Source organism: Lissotriton helveticus, chromosome 6, assembly GCF_964261635.1.
Source record: "Lissotriton helveticus chromosome 6, aLisHel1.1, whole genome shotgun sequence".
NCBI classification, from domain to species: Eukaryota; Metazoa; Chordata; class Amphibia; order Caudata; family Salamandridae; genus Lissotriton; species Lissotriton helveticus.
Window position 1 is genome coordinate 1550797992 of NC_136067.1, and position 14535 is coordinate 1550812526.

At 43.2% G+C, this 14535-nt stretch overlaps 1 protein-coding gene across 5 annotated transcripts in view; it reads right to left on the reverse strand.

Moving 5' to 3' along the window:
* CFAP61 (cilia and flagella associated protein 61) overlaps positions 1–14535 on the reverse strand; it is a 2132686-nt gene that overhangs the window by 1514154 nt on the left and 603997 nt on the right. For all 5 annotated transcript variants that reach the window (XM_078649333.1, XM_078649336.1, XM_078649335.1 and 2 more), the window contains exon 14: positions 8790–8916. In XM_078649333.1, the coding sequence (XP_078505459.1) occupies positions 8790–8916 (127 nt within the window). The remainder of the gene's footprint in view (positions 1–8789; positions 8917–14535) is intronic.

The window sequence follows — 14535 nt, forward strand, 5'->3', positions numbered from 1 at the left end:
CGAAATGCAACGAGTGTTTGTATACACTCCGATTTCAAAGATGGAACTTCTTGAAATGAAGAAATTAATTCCCTGTCATGACAAAGATCCAGCAGGGTTCCATAGAGAATTAAAAGACATGCTCCGTATGGGAGAATACACTTACCCAGATATCATTAAAATGTTAAAAGTCCTGCTGCCCGCAGGGGTGTATGAAAAGTTAAAGGAAAAAGAATGGGAGGTGGGAGAGAAAAAGATCGATTGGACAGCCCTAGAAGCTGAAGACAAGGCACGAGTACCAGGTACCGGTCTTGGAGATAAATGTAAAGAATTACCAGAATTATTGATTCAAGTTTTACCCAGATTATTGACAACGAGAAAAGAAGACTGGGATGCAATCTCAGCCTGTAAACAGAAACAAGATGAAGATATTAGTGATTTTTATTCTAGATTTGAGAAATGTTTCAGTATCAATAGTGGTCTCAAGACAAGTAGTGAGTCATACCCTCACCTTTTCGTTACCAAATTAGTCGAGAATTCAAGTCCACAAATTAAAAATCGAGTTTTGAAGGTCGAAAGCACCTGGCAAGCAAATACTCCGTCCCAGATGCTCCAGATGCTCCAGTACCACCAGAATAGAATCAGAGAAGAGCAAGAGCACGAAAGAAAACGTATGAAAGACACGAAAATGAAAGTGCTAGTTGCACAATCTGTTCCTCAAGACAGTCAGAAGAGGGGTCCGAATCAAGCCAGTCATCCTGCAGCTCCCGTTAAAGGGAACTGCAATTATTGTAAACAGCCAGGTCATTTTATAAATGAGTGTGCAGTCCTGAAACACAACATAGCTACTGGTAAGACTAAAGAAAGACCACGTCCGCCTAGACAAGAACAAGTTTCACAGATTCCTCAGTCACAGAATGCACAACAGACAGTTCCCGCACCGCAGCCTATAGCTGCAACACAGCATGTCACATCGCAGATGTACCAGTATGCACAGTCTGAGTATCCAGAGTACCAGCCATATTCATGAAACAGCCTAGAGAGGGAGGTAGGCTTGCCTCTCATCGAGATACCTGTAGATCAAGAAGGTCCCTATGTTCACAGTCAAGTATTAGGGAAAGACAGAAAGTTTTTGATTGATACAGGGGCAAGTAGGACCACAATTAGTCATGCCGAAGTTCCAGGGGCTCCGCTCTCAGGCTCAAGAAATGTTTCCCTTGGATTTTCAGGAAAACCCATCGTTAACGAGATATCAAAGCCAGTCACTCTAGAAGTAGGTCCATTGTCCCGTACTACTGATCTGTTACTTACTAAGTCATGTCCAGAAAACCTGTTAGGCATTAAGACACTGAAAGAATTAGGTGCAGTTATTTGCTGTTCCCCAGAGGGAATACGTCTGTTCCTACGTGACTTTAAGGGTCACTATGTATTACGAGATTTTGATTCAAGATTGTCTAATGTTCCGCAGCACTTATGGGCGCAAGGTCCAACTGATGTAGGTTACATGCAAATCACACCCCATCGTGTGACTCTCAAACCAGGTGTAGTGTTACCCCGAATCAGACAGTACAGATTGCCACCTGAGGCTGTAGCAGCCTTATCCAAAATTATAGATGAGCTCATGGCTCAAGGAGTAATTGTAGAAACTGACTCCAATGTATGTAATTCTCCGATCATTCCAGTCATGAAACGTACTGATCCAAATGCACCCCCAGTATATCGATTAGTGATTGATTTACGAGAGCTTAACAAATGTATTATTCCTCAGTACCCAGTTGTCCCAGATATTTCTTCCCTGTTAACCGCTATTGATTACGAAGCCATGTTTTTCACTGTCATAGACCTTAAGAATGCATTTTTTAGTGTTCCAATTCATCCAGACAGCCAGTTTCTTTTCGGATTTTGTTTAAATGGAAGGAGCTATATGTTCACACGCGCTCCTCAAGGTTTCACAGAAAGCCCTAGTATTTACAGTCAAGCACTTAAGAGACAACTAGACAACATTCACATGCCAACTGACACTGCCCTGCTCCAGTATGTCGATGATCTACTGATCACAGCCCGTTCTGAACGTGACTGCGAACGAGCGTCACTTACAGTTCTGTATTTTCTAGCCGAGATGGGGCACAAGGTGTCACCTTCGAAGCTTCAATTCTGTGTCCAGCAAGTGGTATACTTAGGACACTTGCTGTCCAAGAGGGGTAGGCAGTTGACACCCGACCGTATCCAGTTAATAGCGAGTCTTCCCCAGCCCAGAACCCAGAAGGAGGTACGTGCCTTTATCGGCCTTACTTCTTATTGTAGACAATGGATTCCCCAGTATGCATTTCTAGCCAAGCCACTGATACAGTTAACGACACAGGAGGCAGCCGTGTCGACTGTCCTCCCTTGGACATCTGAACATACACTTAGTTTCAACGAGTTAAAGAAAGCCCTATGTCAAGCTCCAGTTCTAGCTACACCGAACTACAGTAAGCCTTTTACACTTTTCGTTACTGAACGCGAAGGTACAGCATTATCTGTTCTCACACAAGATCAAGCAGGACAATACAAGCCCTGTGCTTATTTTTCGAGCACATTAGATCCAGTCGCCCAGGCGTTGCCTGCGTGCCTCAAGTCAGTTGCAGCCACAGCACTAGCTATCAGACAAAGTGATTCCATAGTTTTAGGACATTCCCTGACAGTACAAGTCCCACATTCAGTAGAAGTTCTTTTAAACCGAACACAAACTCAGCACTTGACAATTGCACGTTTAACGGGTTATGAATTGACACTGTTCCAGCCACACATAGAAATTAGACGCTGCAACGTCCTGAATCCTGCTACACTGTTACCATCAGTTAGTTCAAATTCTGACCCACATGACTGTGTGGAAGTAGTTAATATTACGACAAAGCCAAGACAAGACCTGACAGACATTCCGTTACCAGATCCTGACCTGACACTTTATGTGGATGGTTCATGTATGAGAACTAGTACAGGAGAACTAGTCGCCGCGTATGCAGTGACTACTGACACTGAAGTTATTGAAACACACCGTATTGATACCCTGTCCGCTCAAGCAGCAGAGCTAGTTGCTCTGACACAAGCCTGTATACACGCCAAGAACCTGAAAGTTAATGTTTACACAGATTCACGCTACGCATTCGGAGTTGTACACGACTTCGGAGTGCTCTGGCAGGAGAGAGGTTTCATGACTTCTCATGGAACCAAGATTCAGCATGGTCTCCTTATTCAAGCCCTGTTAGATGCCATACATTTACCGGCATCCATCGCTATCATGAAATGCAAAGCACATACGAAAGTTACTGACATTATTTCCCAAGGTAATGATCTAGCAGACCGCACAGCCAAGCTTACAGCACAGACTCCAGACATTCCAGTTAACATGACACATACTCCAGATCCGATTACATGCATGACAGTTAAGGACCCCACACAAGACGTCATAGATATCCAGTTACATGCTACTCCCGATGAAATCAAGAAATGGTCTGAACAAGGAGGGGTCCAGACAGATCAAGGATGGTTAACGAAGGGTAGAGCCACATGGTTTCTCCCCGACTCTATGGTTCAAGTCATTATCAATACCGCACATAGTCCAGCACATTTAGGAGAAAAAGCTATGTTAGACAGTATCCAGAACATTTGGTTCAACAAGCATTTACGGGCTGCAGCCAAGCAGAAAGTCCGTACCTGTATGATATGTTGTCAGTTTAATCCAGGTAAAAGTGTCCCGGTGGAACAAGGTGGTTTCCAGCCCCCTGACCACCCTTTTGAGGTCCTCCAGATGGATTATATTCAGATGGAGCGATGTCGAGGTTTCAAGTATGTCCTTGTAGTTGTATGCGCTTTGTCCAGATGGACAGAAGCATATCCAGTCCCAGATTACACAGCCGCGACCACTGCCAAGCAGTTGGTTCGTGAATTTTTCCCTAGATACGGACTCCCTAGAGTCGTATATTCTGATAACGGTCAGCCATTCTCATCTGAACTCATGAAGCACGTTTCCCTTTTGTTAGGGTACCAGTGGAAGTTTCATTGTGTACGCCATCCTGAAGCAGCCGGTCTGGTCGAGAGACATAATCAGACTCTGAAAATCCGCATTGCAAAAGTCTGTAAGGAAAAAGGTGTGGACTGGCTAGTAGCTCTGCCAGTCGCTTTATTTTATATGCGCATGGTCGCACATTCCAGATCAGGTCTGTCCCCGTATGAGGTCGTATTCGGCCGCCCCCCTAACATGTGGGGTACTCCTAGACCCCGAAGTATTACCGATGTTTCATGTAATATGCTGACAGATTACCTAGCTTCCTTGATGTCTGCCCTCAACTCATGTCGTTCACAGGTTGCCGCCGCATTTCCAGACAATACCGAGGTGGCACCGCACGAAATCGTTCCAGGCTCCCTAGTGATGGTCCGGAATTTCGACAGATCAAGTCCGCTGGAACCACGTTGGAAGGAGCCACGTCAGGTCCTCTTGACCACCCGTACTGCCGTCAAGTTGGAAGGCAGGAAGGGGTGGGTCCATCTTTCTCATGTAAAACTTTTCAATGGATTGAAACCCGTCTCCAAGAACATTTCCCAGGATTCCCAGGATTTTAAAAACTGTCAAGACATTGTTTTAAAGGACTGTCCCGCAAAAGACATTATTACAACCCCTCCCTTGTTAGAGAAAACTCCGCAGCAGGAGTATAAGTTAAAGCTCAGGTCTAGTAAAATAAGTCAGTCAGTTTGATTGTATAAGTCCTCCCCTAGGTGAAACGGTTAGACTGTTTCTGACATGTATAAAATAGACCCCCATAGTGAGAGAGTCAGTCTAAACGCAAACCGATGTATCGTTTTTCTGAGTTTCGTATTATTCATCAGCATAATGATTTCCTGCACCAGCTATGCATTCTATCTGTATTTTCCAGTTCCTCATGTAAATATGTCTGCTAATGCTACAGTAGAGCACACGTTTAGTGATCTGCCTCCTCACGAATATTCTTACCGCCTTGCTATGCGCAACAATTCTTTCATCCGTATGTTACATTATTCACACCAGACCAGCAATGCCACTAATTGTTGGGTGTGTGGTCGACTCCCCCCTTTCCAGACACCGAAGGGAGTTCTGCCACTGTTTCCTTATCCTTTTTCACACAATGGTTCATGTGGAGCATGGTCCACGTTAACGTCATCCTCAACAGATAGGTCTTTTCTTAACAGTACATGTTTCCCAGACAAGCAAGGTCTCCCCCACAGAACAGGTTTAGATCTAGAAAATGAAGTTTATAATTTAGGTAATTATTCGTCGAATTTCATGGTCCTGAATGTTCAGTCTGATACTACTCCAGACTTACCTGCTATTTCAGTACTACCTGTCAAAGGCGAATTATGTGTCCGTAATTATGGTTCTGTACACGTAGGACATAGTGAATGTACTGCTGTTATCAAGTATAGTAACAGTGGGAAATCTGTTTTCAAAGCTTCACGTCATTCTTATTTTATTTGTGGTCAAACTGCATATGTCCGTCTGCCCCTCGATTGGGAGGGAACCTGTTATATTGCTTTCCTACTGCCACCTGTTTTCCTAGCCCCATCTGATTATCACAGAAACACACATCTAGTACACATTAGACATAGAAGGGAGTCCCCAATTGTCGATTATACTGAAACTACTCTAGAACAGTATACAGATTTCAATAAAGGTTTCTTCTTCTTTGTAGGACCTGTCCAGAATAGTAAACTGATCCGTAGGTTAACAAGAACCCTTGAAGCTGTAGTAAATGAGACTGCCTCTGCTCTAGGTAACCTAACCGAAGAACAATCTGCTATGAGATTTGTCGTTTTGCAAAATCGTCTCGTCCTTGACGTCATACTGGCCGATAGGGGCGGGGCCTGTAGAGTCATCGGATCTAGTTGCTGCATTTTCATTCCAAATAACGCGCCGTCTGTTTATTCAGCTATAACCAGACTCCATAAAATTGCCCATCTGTTACACCAAGATCCAGGCACCTGGACATGGTCTGGTTGGTTCTGGAATATAATTTCCGCCTGGGGATGGAAAGTCCTGTCCTTTCTAAGTATAGCAGTAGCGATCATATTTAGCTGCTGCCTCTGTATACAATGTGGCCCTGCGATTTGCAGCATTTGTGCTACCTCTTGTATTCCTAGTCCCAAGCCCCGTTCTAAGTCCCGTTCCAGGATAATTCGAGACGAGCAAATGGTACTGTATGAAATGATAGACGGTATCATGAATATTGATGTTTCCTGATGGAAACGTAGTGACAAGGAGGGAATGTGGAAAAGTAAATTTTGCCATGTTCTGTGTCCCTACGCCTCATCCATCATATGTTATGTGTGCATGACCAATATGCATATGTTATTCCCCATGTCCGATTAAAGACGCAATTACAGTTGTGTCCACCTTTAGTATGCTAGTTTCCAGTCTTCGTGAATACTACGAATATCAGGCCTATGTAAAGTAATGTTGCCACGTTTCCCAGTGTGCACGTTATTCCATTATAAAGTCCCCGTTTCCAGGCCTCAAAAGGGCCCGGACCACAGATTCAACTCCTGTCTCCGGAAGCCTCGTTAAGGAGCGGTACAGCCCCCACCTGTATCCTCGACCCTTCACTTACTTCCTGCCTCGCAGTGCCCGGTACAGCTTGGCTCTGCCTCTGAGTCTGCCAAGAGTATGTTATGATTCCAGCTATCAGTTCAGTCCTTCTTCTCTGCATTCCTAAGCTACTGAACTGCATCAATAGTTTCCGTCATTGTCTAGCCTTCTCGTCTCCATGTTAGAGAAATACTGTATTTAATGGTCATTTAGTATTCTTCATCACGCACTACATGTAGAATAATGCATGGTCCAGCTTTAGAATCAAGTTAGCCTTTCCCTTCATGACTCCTAGTTTATATCAACATGTTCCCTAAACATCAGATACCAGATAGGGTTTAGGTACATGTCGCTCCGACCCTCCAGACTCTAGTCTCTGCTCCTAGCACAGAGTTCATAGCCCCCAGCTTCTCCTAGTAACACGCCATTGCCAATTTTCGCGCACCATTAGATTAGAGGTCCCGGCTCCTTAGGTAGCCCCCTCCAATGTTTCCGCCCCATTCATGACATATTCTGTTACGTTTGCATCACATGTCTATGTATACTCCCAGTTATACCTACTTCTACTGTTATCTCTCGCGACTGCTACGCGTCCCGCCTTCTGCTCCACCCACTGTTACGCCTACTGCAATGTAATGCTATGTGTTTGCGCTATGTATATAAGTCAATGTATTGTTATTAAATGTTAGCGCGCTCATCCCAGACCAAGCCCCAGCAGCTGCTGGGTCATCCTATGCAGGTTGTCCTGATCCTGTCCTTATGCTGTAATAAACCTGCAGAAACTCCTACTACCTCGAATCTTGACTCTTATTTATTGAGCTATCTGTTATACTATATGCTTAGTCAAAAATAGGGTATTATTTATTTATTTACCACACCTCCTTTGTGTCAGTGGGACCGTGGATTGACTGTGTAAAACCGGGACCCCATTGCTTGTAGGAGAAAGCACAGCCAGAGAAATCTCCTCTCACCTGTGGAATCTGAGGTGGGAGAACAGGCGCTGCCGCGAAGGTAGTGTGAAGCGGAGCGTTGTGCTGACTGAATTCTGGCAGCGCGCTTCTGTACAGACTCTCGGCGGTGATCACTGTCCTGACAGGAAGGGCCTAGGACCGAGCAGGCCCAGAGGTGAGCCACTTCCCGTGTTGTCGAGGGGAGCAGCCGCCGTTTCGAGACGCTACTCTCCCGCGCGTGCGCAGGAGAGCTGCCGGGGAGAGAGGTGTCTGAGGCGGACCGAGGCGGGGAGCGGGCCCTGCACTGAGCGTGAATCTAGCGCGAACTCCTCACGGGGCTGGCAGGTGCGATCTGGAAACCAGCCCCGAGGTACGCGCCGGTAGAGATCAGCGGGGGCCCCTGAAATCGGAGCGGAGACCGGAGAGAGAGGCACTTTTACCGGCTCAAGTAAGGAGAGTGGGGAAATTGCGTTGGGCCTAGACTTTCCCCCCCTTTTTCATCCAGCAAAGTGACTAGAGGCGCCGGAACTCGGTGTAAAAGTTCGGTTCTGGTATCCCAAAGGATTCCCTTCACAGAACTCAAAAGAGGCAGAGTAAGAGAAGGTTTCAGAACTGAGAAAGGCCAACTGAGGAACACTATTAACCTTGCTGGGTGGTCTGCAACCTTTACACATGTGCCTTAATTAGAGATTGTCTTACCCTAGGCCAGGCTACCATAATTGACCTGACAACATTAGGTTCCAACAGCCACCATCCGATTACCTCAAATTCTAAAAACGTCCTAAAGCATTTTTGTTTCCTTAATGTAATCATTTGTGGCATCACTTTGCCACATAATGCCAAGAAATTAAATGATGTTGGTGTGCTCTATAAGTATATTTTGAGCTATTTTAGCACAGCACTGATAGTGTGCTTGTCTTTGAAAATTGTGGAAAGACCAGTGTTTACATTCAGCATTAAATAGATGCTATTAGTTAAATCATGTTAAAAAGAAGAAAAGAGCTGAAATGTTAAATTCCCAAGACATTGTGAGAAAGCAACAGAATAACCATACAGGCTCTAGAAATAAACGGTGTAATCTGTACTATAAAGGAAATACAATTAATAATTGCTATGGTGTCTGGTTGTTTTGGAAAGAATTTCAAGGAGTTCAACCGAAACCGACCTGGTCTGTCTATTGATGTAGCCTCTTTCGGGTGAAGAGGCTAGCATGTTTGATAAAAACAATCAGTACAATTGTTGTAAACGGTTTTTGTACTTACTGGATCTCTGCGAGCCCTGTTGTAGATCGTAACTGAATTCAGCATGCTTTCATGGAGATCCAGAGCTTTGACAAGTGCTTCAATGGCAGGGAAATCAGTAGATTTTGCAAGCCTCACATTTAAAGAGCTAAATGATTAATCAAGATATAAAAGAGAAGATGATCATAAAACACACACATACACACACACACACGCACACACACATTATGTCATGTCAATGGACCTCTGCTATAAAACGTTAACATTCAGAGTTGACAACATTTAATGAACAGTTTTAGGAAACCTCTTTCTTTTATTTACATTTTTTTTATCGATTACAGAATAGAAAATATATATTGACACATAACATAATCTATGCCAAATTCTTAGCTCCAATTAAACTTATTCATGAGAATAAGAATAAATGAAATCCCTATTAAACTAATAAAACCTTTTTTCCATCTCTCACCATACTCATTCTTTTTAGACTGATGCATTTATGACACTCTGTTAGAGTTTACTTCCTTCTACACATAAATTAATGCATGTTTGTGGACCAACCACTCTGCAGCAATCTTTCTTAAATTATATTTTTTGTCAGCTTTATGCAATAAGTATTAATATCTTCTCATAGCTGGGCCAACAGAACACCAACCTATTTTAAAATATTTGGATTCACTGTGGCATTTAACTCAGGATCATAACGTCTAAATCGCTTTCAATTTGGTACCCATAGATATCTTTTAACATACTCACGATTACCTTTTAAAAAACTTAGTGTGGGACTTGTATTTAGATATGTATACAACTATCCTCAATATTCCCACATCTCCACTAATTGCCTGCAGGGTTTGAGAAAATTTTCGTTATCCTTTTCGGATTAGGATACCATGGAAAAATCACCTTGAAGAGGTTTTTCTGTATATTGGACACATTTCTACCCTCTCAAAATGTCCTTTCAAAGTTCCTCCCACACCTACTGCTCAATTTATATATGTCGAGAAATAGGACTGTGGGCACTGTACAGGTCTTAATATATGTGTCTATTGATATCAGATCTCTTGTGGCTTTCTCTCTAATCTTTAGATACAGGACCAGTGGCATATTTGAAAATTACCTAGCGTGTTGAATTTGTTTAGCTAGAGTTACTCCTACTCCTTGTACAGTGTTATAGACTTAATTTTGCATCTTCCAACATGTTCCCAATAACCCTACACTTCCCACTTATCAAGTCTTGGATACATTTTTTGTTGCATTCCCAGTGTGAATTCCATGTTAAAGTAAATTGGTGTTAGTGGTGAGGAGTAGGTTGTAACTTGATTTACAGTTACCAACTCCTGCAGTGTTTCTAGACTTGCTCTGGTGACATTGTTTAGGCCTTGCCATCCATAAAAGATCACATAAAGCATGCCCAGCTACAGTGAAGTTTATGTGGACCCGCAGTTTATCAGATTCCATGGAAGTCAAAGTTCCTATTACACGATATTGTGCTACCTGATAAATATGCACTGCACAGGCTAGTCCTTCTTCAGTATTTTGGTAATAAGAATTGTTTAATCTATTCAGGGGATTCCCCCATTTCCCAAATGAATTATACCATTTTGCTTTAGACTGAGTTGTTTCCTTTGGGAGTGACTACTGGAATCACTTGAAATAGGTATAGTAATTGTAGCAAGTTGTACATTTTGAGAATATTACCTATGCCCAAGCTTTCATTTCACTTTATCTTTCTTCCACCCCTTAGCCTTAGCCAAATGGCTTGGCAATATTAGTAAGTACATTTGTCAAATGTATACCTAAGTATTTATTAATTGTTTGTGCCCATCTAAAGGGTTATGATTCTTCCGTTTAGCTACAGCTTGAGGAAAACGAGGTAGGTTGAGAATCTCTGACTTACTATATTTTGACAGCAGACGCCATTTGAAATTCAGCTTGTTCCTTTGTGAGAGCAGAAAGGAGAGAATGAGACAATCCGCAAACAAACTTGGATTACGCATCTATCTGGGTCACTGCTCTCACAATCACAGCCCTCCTTCAAACTGTGAATTCTAATGTTACCTATTCACAAGCTATTTTCTAAGTTCTCACACTGCTCAAAGAGTTGTTGCCTCTGCATTTCAAGTGTTTGGATTCACATTGAGGGCTAGTCTGAATCAGGCATTAATTATACTAGTTATTTTACAGGACTGATTGTTGAATGTGGTGCTTCATATCCTTCTTAAGTTTTTTAATGTTTTTACTGGTGCTTTTGTTGGGATACTCAAGATCATCCAAGAAGAAAGTATTATGTTGTTCATATATTTTTTAAATTAGCCAAGAAAATCAAAAGTTCTTCTTAGGTGAACCACTAAGAAACCTTGGTCGCCATGTTGAGGTCTTCGGTTGTGATGAGAAAGTCTTGTTTCCACTTATCATTCAGGAACCCTTAGGGAAGTGGCAGGAAATTTTAGAACTTGTCTTATTTGGTCTTCTTGGGACTTTGTAGCATGGATAAATGCAACTGAAGGAATTTTCATTTGGCCCTCACACAATAGTGGATTCAAAACAACTCATTTTCCCACTATATCTTTTAAATAGTCTCACTTTATTTATTTATGAGTTTTATAAAGCGCATGAATTACCCCCAAAGGAGTATCTCCATGCTGTGGGAAACATAGCAGCCGGAACAGACCAGAGGGAATAGATTCAGAAAAGCTCGGTTTTAAGAGGTTTTATGAAAGGAAGAGAGTCTGATCATTTTCAAAGGTGGATCCGGAGTTGATTCCAGTAGCAGGGGGTTAAATAGAAGAAGGATTTACCACCTGTACAACCTTTTCTAAAATGGGGAATCACAAGCAGGGATTTCTCTCCTGATCTTAGGGATCTATTTGGCTGGTAGGGGATGAGTTTTTCAGTTAAGTAAAAGGGTCCTCTGCCATTCAAAACTTTATGCACAATGCAGCATTATCTTGAACTTTACTCTCTTGCATATTGGCAGCAATGAAGTTGTCGCAAGAGGGGGAGAGAGGCAGTTCTGGCTGGTAAGTTCTTAACAAGTCAGGCAGCAGTATTCTGCACCACTTGGAATCTATTTAAAGAAGATTCGCTGGCTGCAATAAGGAAGGCATTACAATAGTCCAGGCAACTAATCACTAGTGCCTAAACAAGCATTTTTCACACAGAGAGAGGGAGAAAAGCGGAAACTCTGAACAAAAGGCTCAGCATATGGAAACAAGAACCAGAGGTGGCCACCACCTGATCTTTCATAGTGAGTATCTGGTCTAACCAGATGCCCAGGTTCCAAACCACTGTCTTAGGAGCGGGGGCATTACCCGACTCAGGGGGCCACCACTCTGGAGACCAGAGCAAATGGACATCACCAAAGAGCATTATCTCTGTTTTCCCATCTTTCATCTGGAGAAAATTCTCCTTCATCCAAGAAGCAATTGCTGTCATGCCTTCTGAGAAACAAGCCTGAGTGTTCATAGTATTCTTATCGAGTGATAGCAGAAGCTGAGTATCATCAGCATATGGAATTGGAGTAAAGCCGAATTCTCAAATTATTTTTGCAAGGGGTGACACATAAATAATAAACAAAGTGGGACTGAGACAAGATTCCTGTGGCACTCCCTTGGTAATCTCCATAGTTCGCGAGCGGAACGGTCCAAGATTAATGATCTGTGAACAATGGGATAAAAAGTTTGAAAAGGCTTGTCCACAGATCCTAATCTCCGTACATCTCTGGAGTTTTTTAATGTGGGATACTGTGTCGAAGGCTGCCGACAAATCCAACAGCACCAACTAGACCACCTGGTCATTATCAAGGGAATGTCTTAGGTTGTCTGTAACAGCAATCAATGCTGACTCAGTACTGTACAATGGTCTGAAGCCAGACTGTGAGGAATCAAGACATCCAATAGACTCCTTGTATTCTGAGAGCAATTTATTGATGTGTTTTTCCAAGAGTTTACTCAGTAGGAGTAGGAGGGAGATAGTGCGGTAGTTAGATAAATCCGTTACTGGGACTTTCACCTTTCTTCGAATGGGGATTATCTGTGCAGCTTTCCTTTCTAGTGGAAGTTGGCCCTCCCTCATAGAGAGACTGAGTATCATGCAAATAGAGGGAGCCAGTTGTGTATGTAGCAGGAAGGAGTGAATTTATCGTGAATCAAATTGATTTTGTGTTCAAAATGATTGGCGATCTCATCACAAAATTCTTGAGATGGGGGGATATCATTGGTGCAGGCCCTCCGAATAGTAAAAGATTTAAGAATTTGATATAATTCTTTAGGAGAATTCCCTGCCTGGTTAAGTCGTGAGGTGATATGGGCTCTGCGGGCATTTTTTTAATTCTTATGATAGAGAGTTAGGGAAGTCTAAATAGGTTTCTTTATCATTCTGGTCGTGTGAGTGGCGCCAACATCTCTAGTTTTTTGCAAAGGGTTTTCTCCTTATGCAGTTATTGAGAATACCTGGCTGCATGTGGCCGTCGTTTATCATTATGTTGATGTTTCAGAGGGGCCAAACTATCTATAGCCGATTTTACAGCATTGTGGTAGTCATTTAAGGAATCAATGGTATTCCTCGATTCCCAATTCATATGTCCTGAAAATCTGTTCATAACGGCATCCGGTGTCATTTTACGCCATTGTCTCCTAAAACTACATTGGAGGGTGGGGACTCCACCTTGGCTCAAAAAATATGAAAATCAACAGTGAATGGTCGGACCATACCAACGGGTGGGAGGCTCAATATGAATGTGCAGTGAGTTGGTCAGGATAAGATCCAGCATACATCCTGCCGAATAGGTTGGGCCCTCATAAATCATTTCCAGACCAATAGTAGCCAAATCGGCAAGGAGCAGAGAATCTTCCGCTTTAGAGGCAATTTCACTATGTATATTAAAATCCCCATATAAAAGAGAGTGTTTGGTAGAAATGGTATGGGGAGCGATCAAGTCCATCAATTGGAGCGTAAAATCATGGAGGGGTCCAGAGGGGGGGGGGGCAATACACAAGGGCACCTTTTCAGCAGTCATGGGGCGAGAGATCAATTCTAAAAATACAAATCTCTATCTCATCTTCAGAGCGATGTTCAAGCATAGATACCTTGATAGAATATTTGTGGATAATGGCAATACCTCCGCCCACCCTGCTCTCCCTATCAATCCTTTGGATGTGATAGCTCTCGGGGAGTGCCACAGTAATGGAGGGAGTGGAGGTAGGTTTGAGCCATGTCTCGGTGAGAAACCTGAGGTCAGGTGTTTCCGAGGTAAGCAAGTCCAAGATTTCTGCAGCATGATTAGGCAAAGAGCTAACATTACCCAAAAAGCATTTCCACACCCGAGCCAGCTTGATGGACAGAATGTGGGAGGGTGAAGGAAAAGTATCCAGAATGCAATTCCTAACCACCTGGTCAGGGATAGGCTGTTAACTGCCTTCTGCCTCAACTCGGAGCTTTGGAATTGACAGTATCTACAGGAAAACGGATCCTCCATATTAAAAAAAGAGTCATTTGAGCAGTGAGCCCTGTTAAAAAGTCAAATACCTAGGAGTTTCTTAGCCGAATAGATACATCTTCACCAAGGAGCAATGTCTGTCCCAAAAGATGCAGGGGTCCTGGCGATGTCTGGGTGAGGACAGGCGTGCCTTTGGTGCACTGGCGGCGTGCCAGTTGGGCACGTCCGCTGCGTGTCAGCGGAGCCTTGTGATTTAAATAGGAGCCAGGGAGCAGCTAGCCCGCTGACTCCTGTAACTCCTCCCCAAACTGGCAATGAATGGGGGAGGGT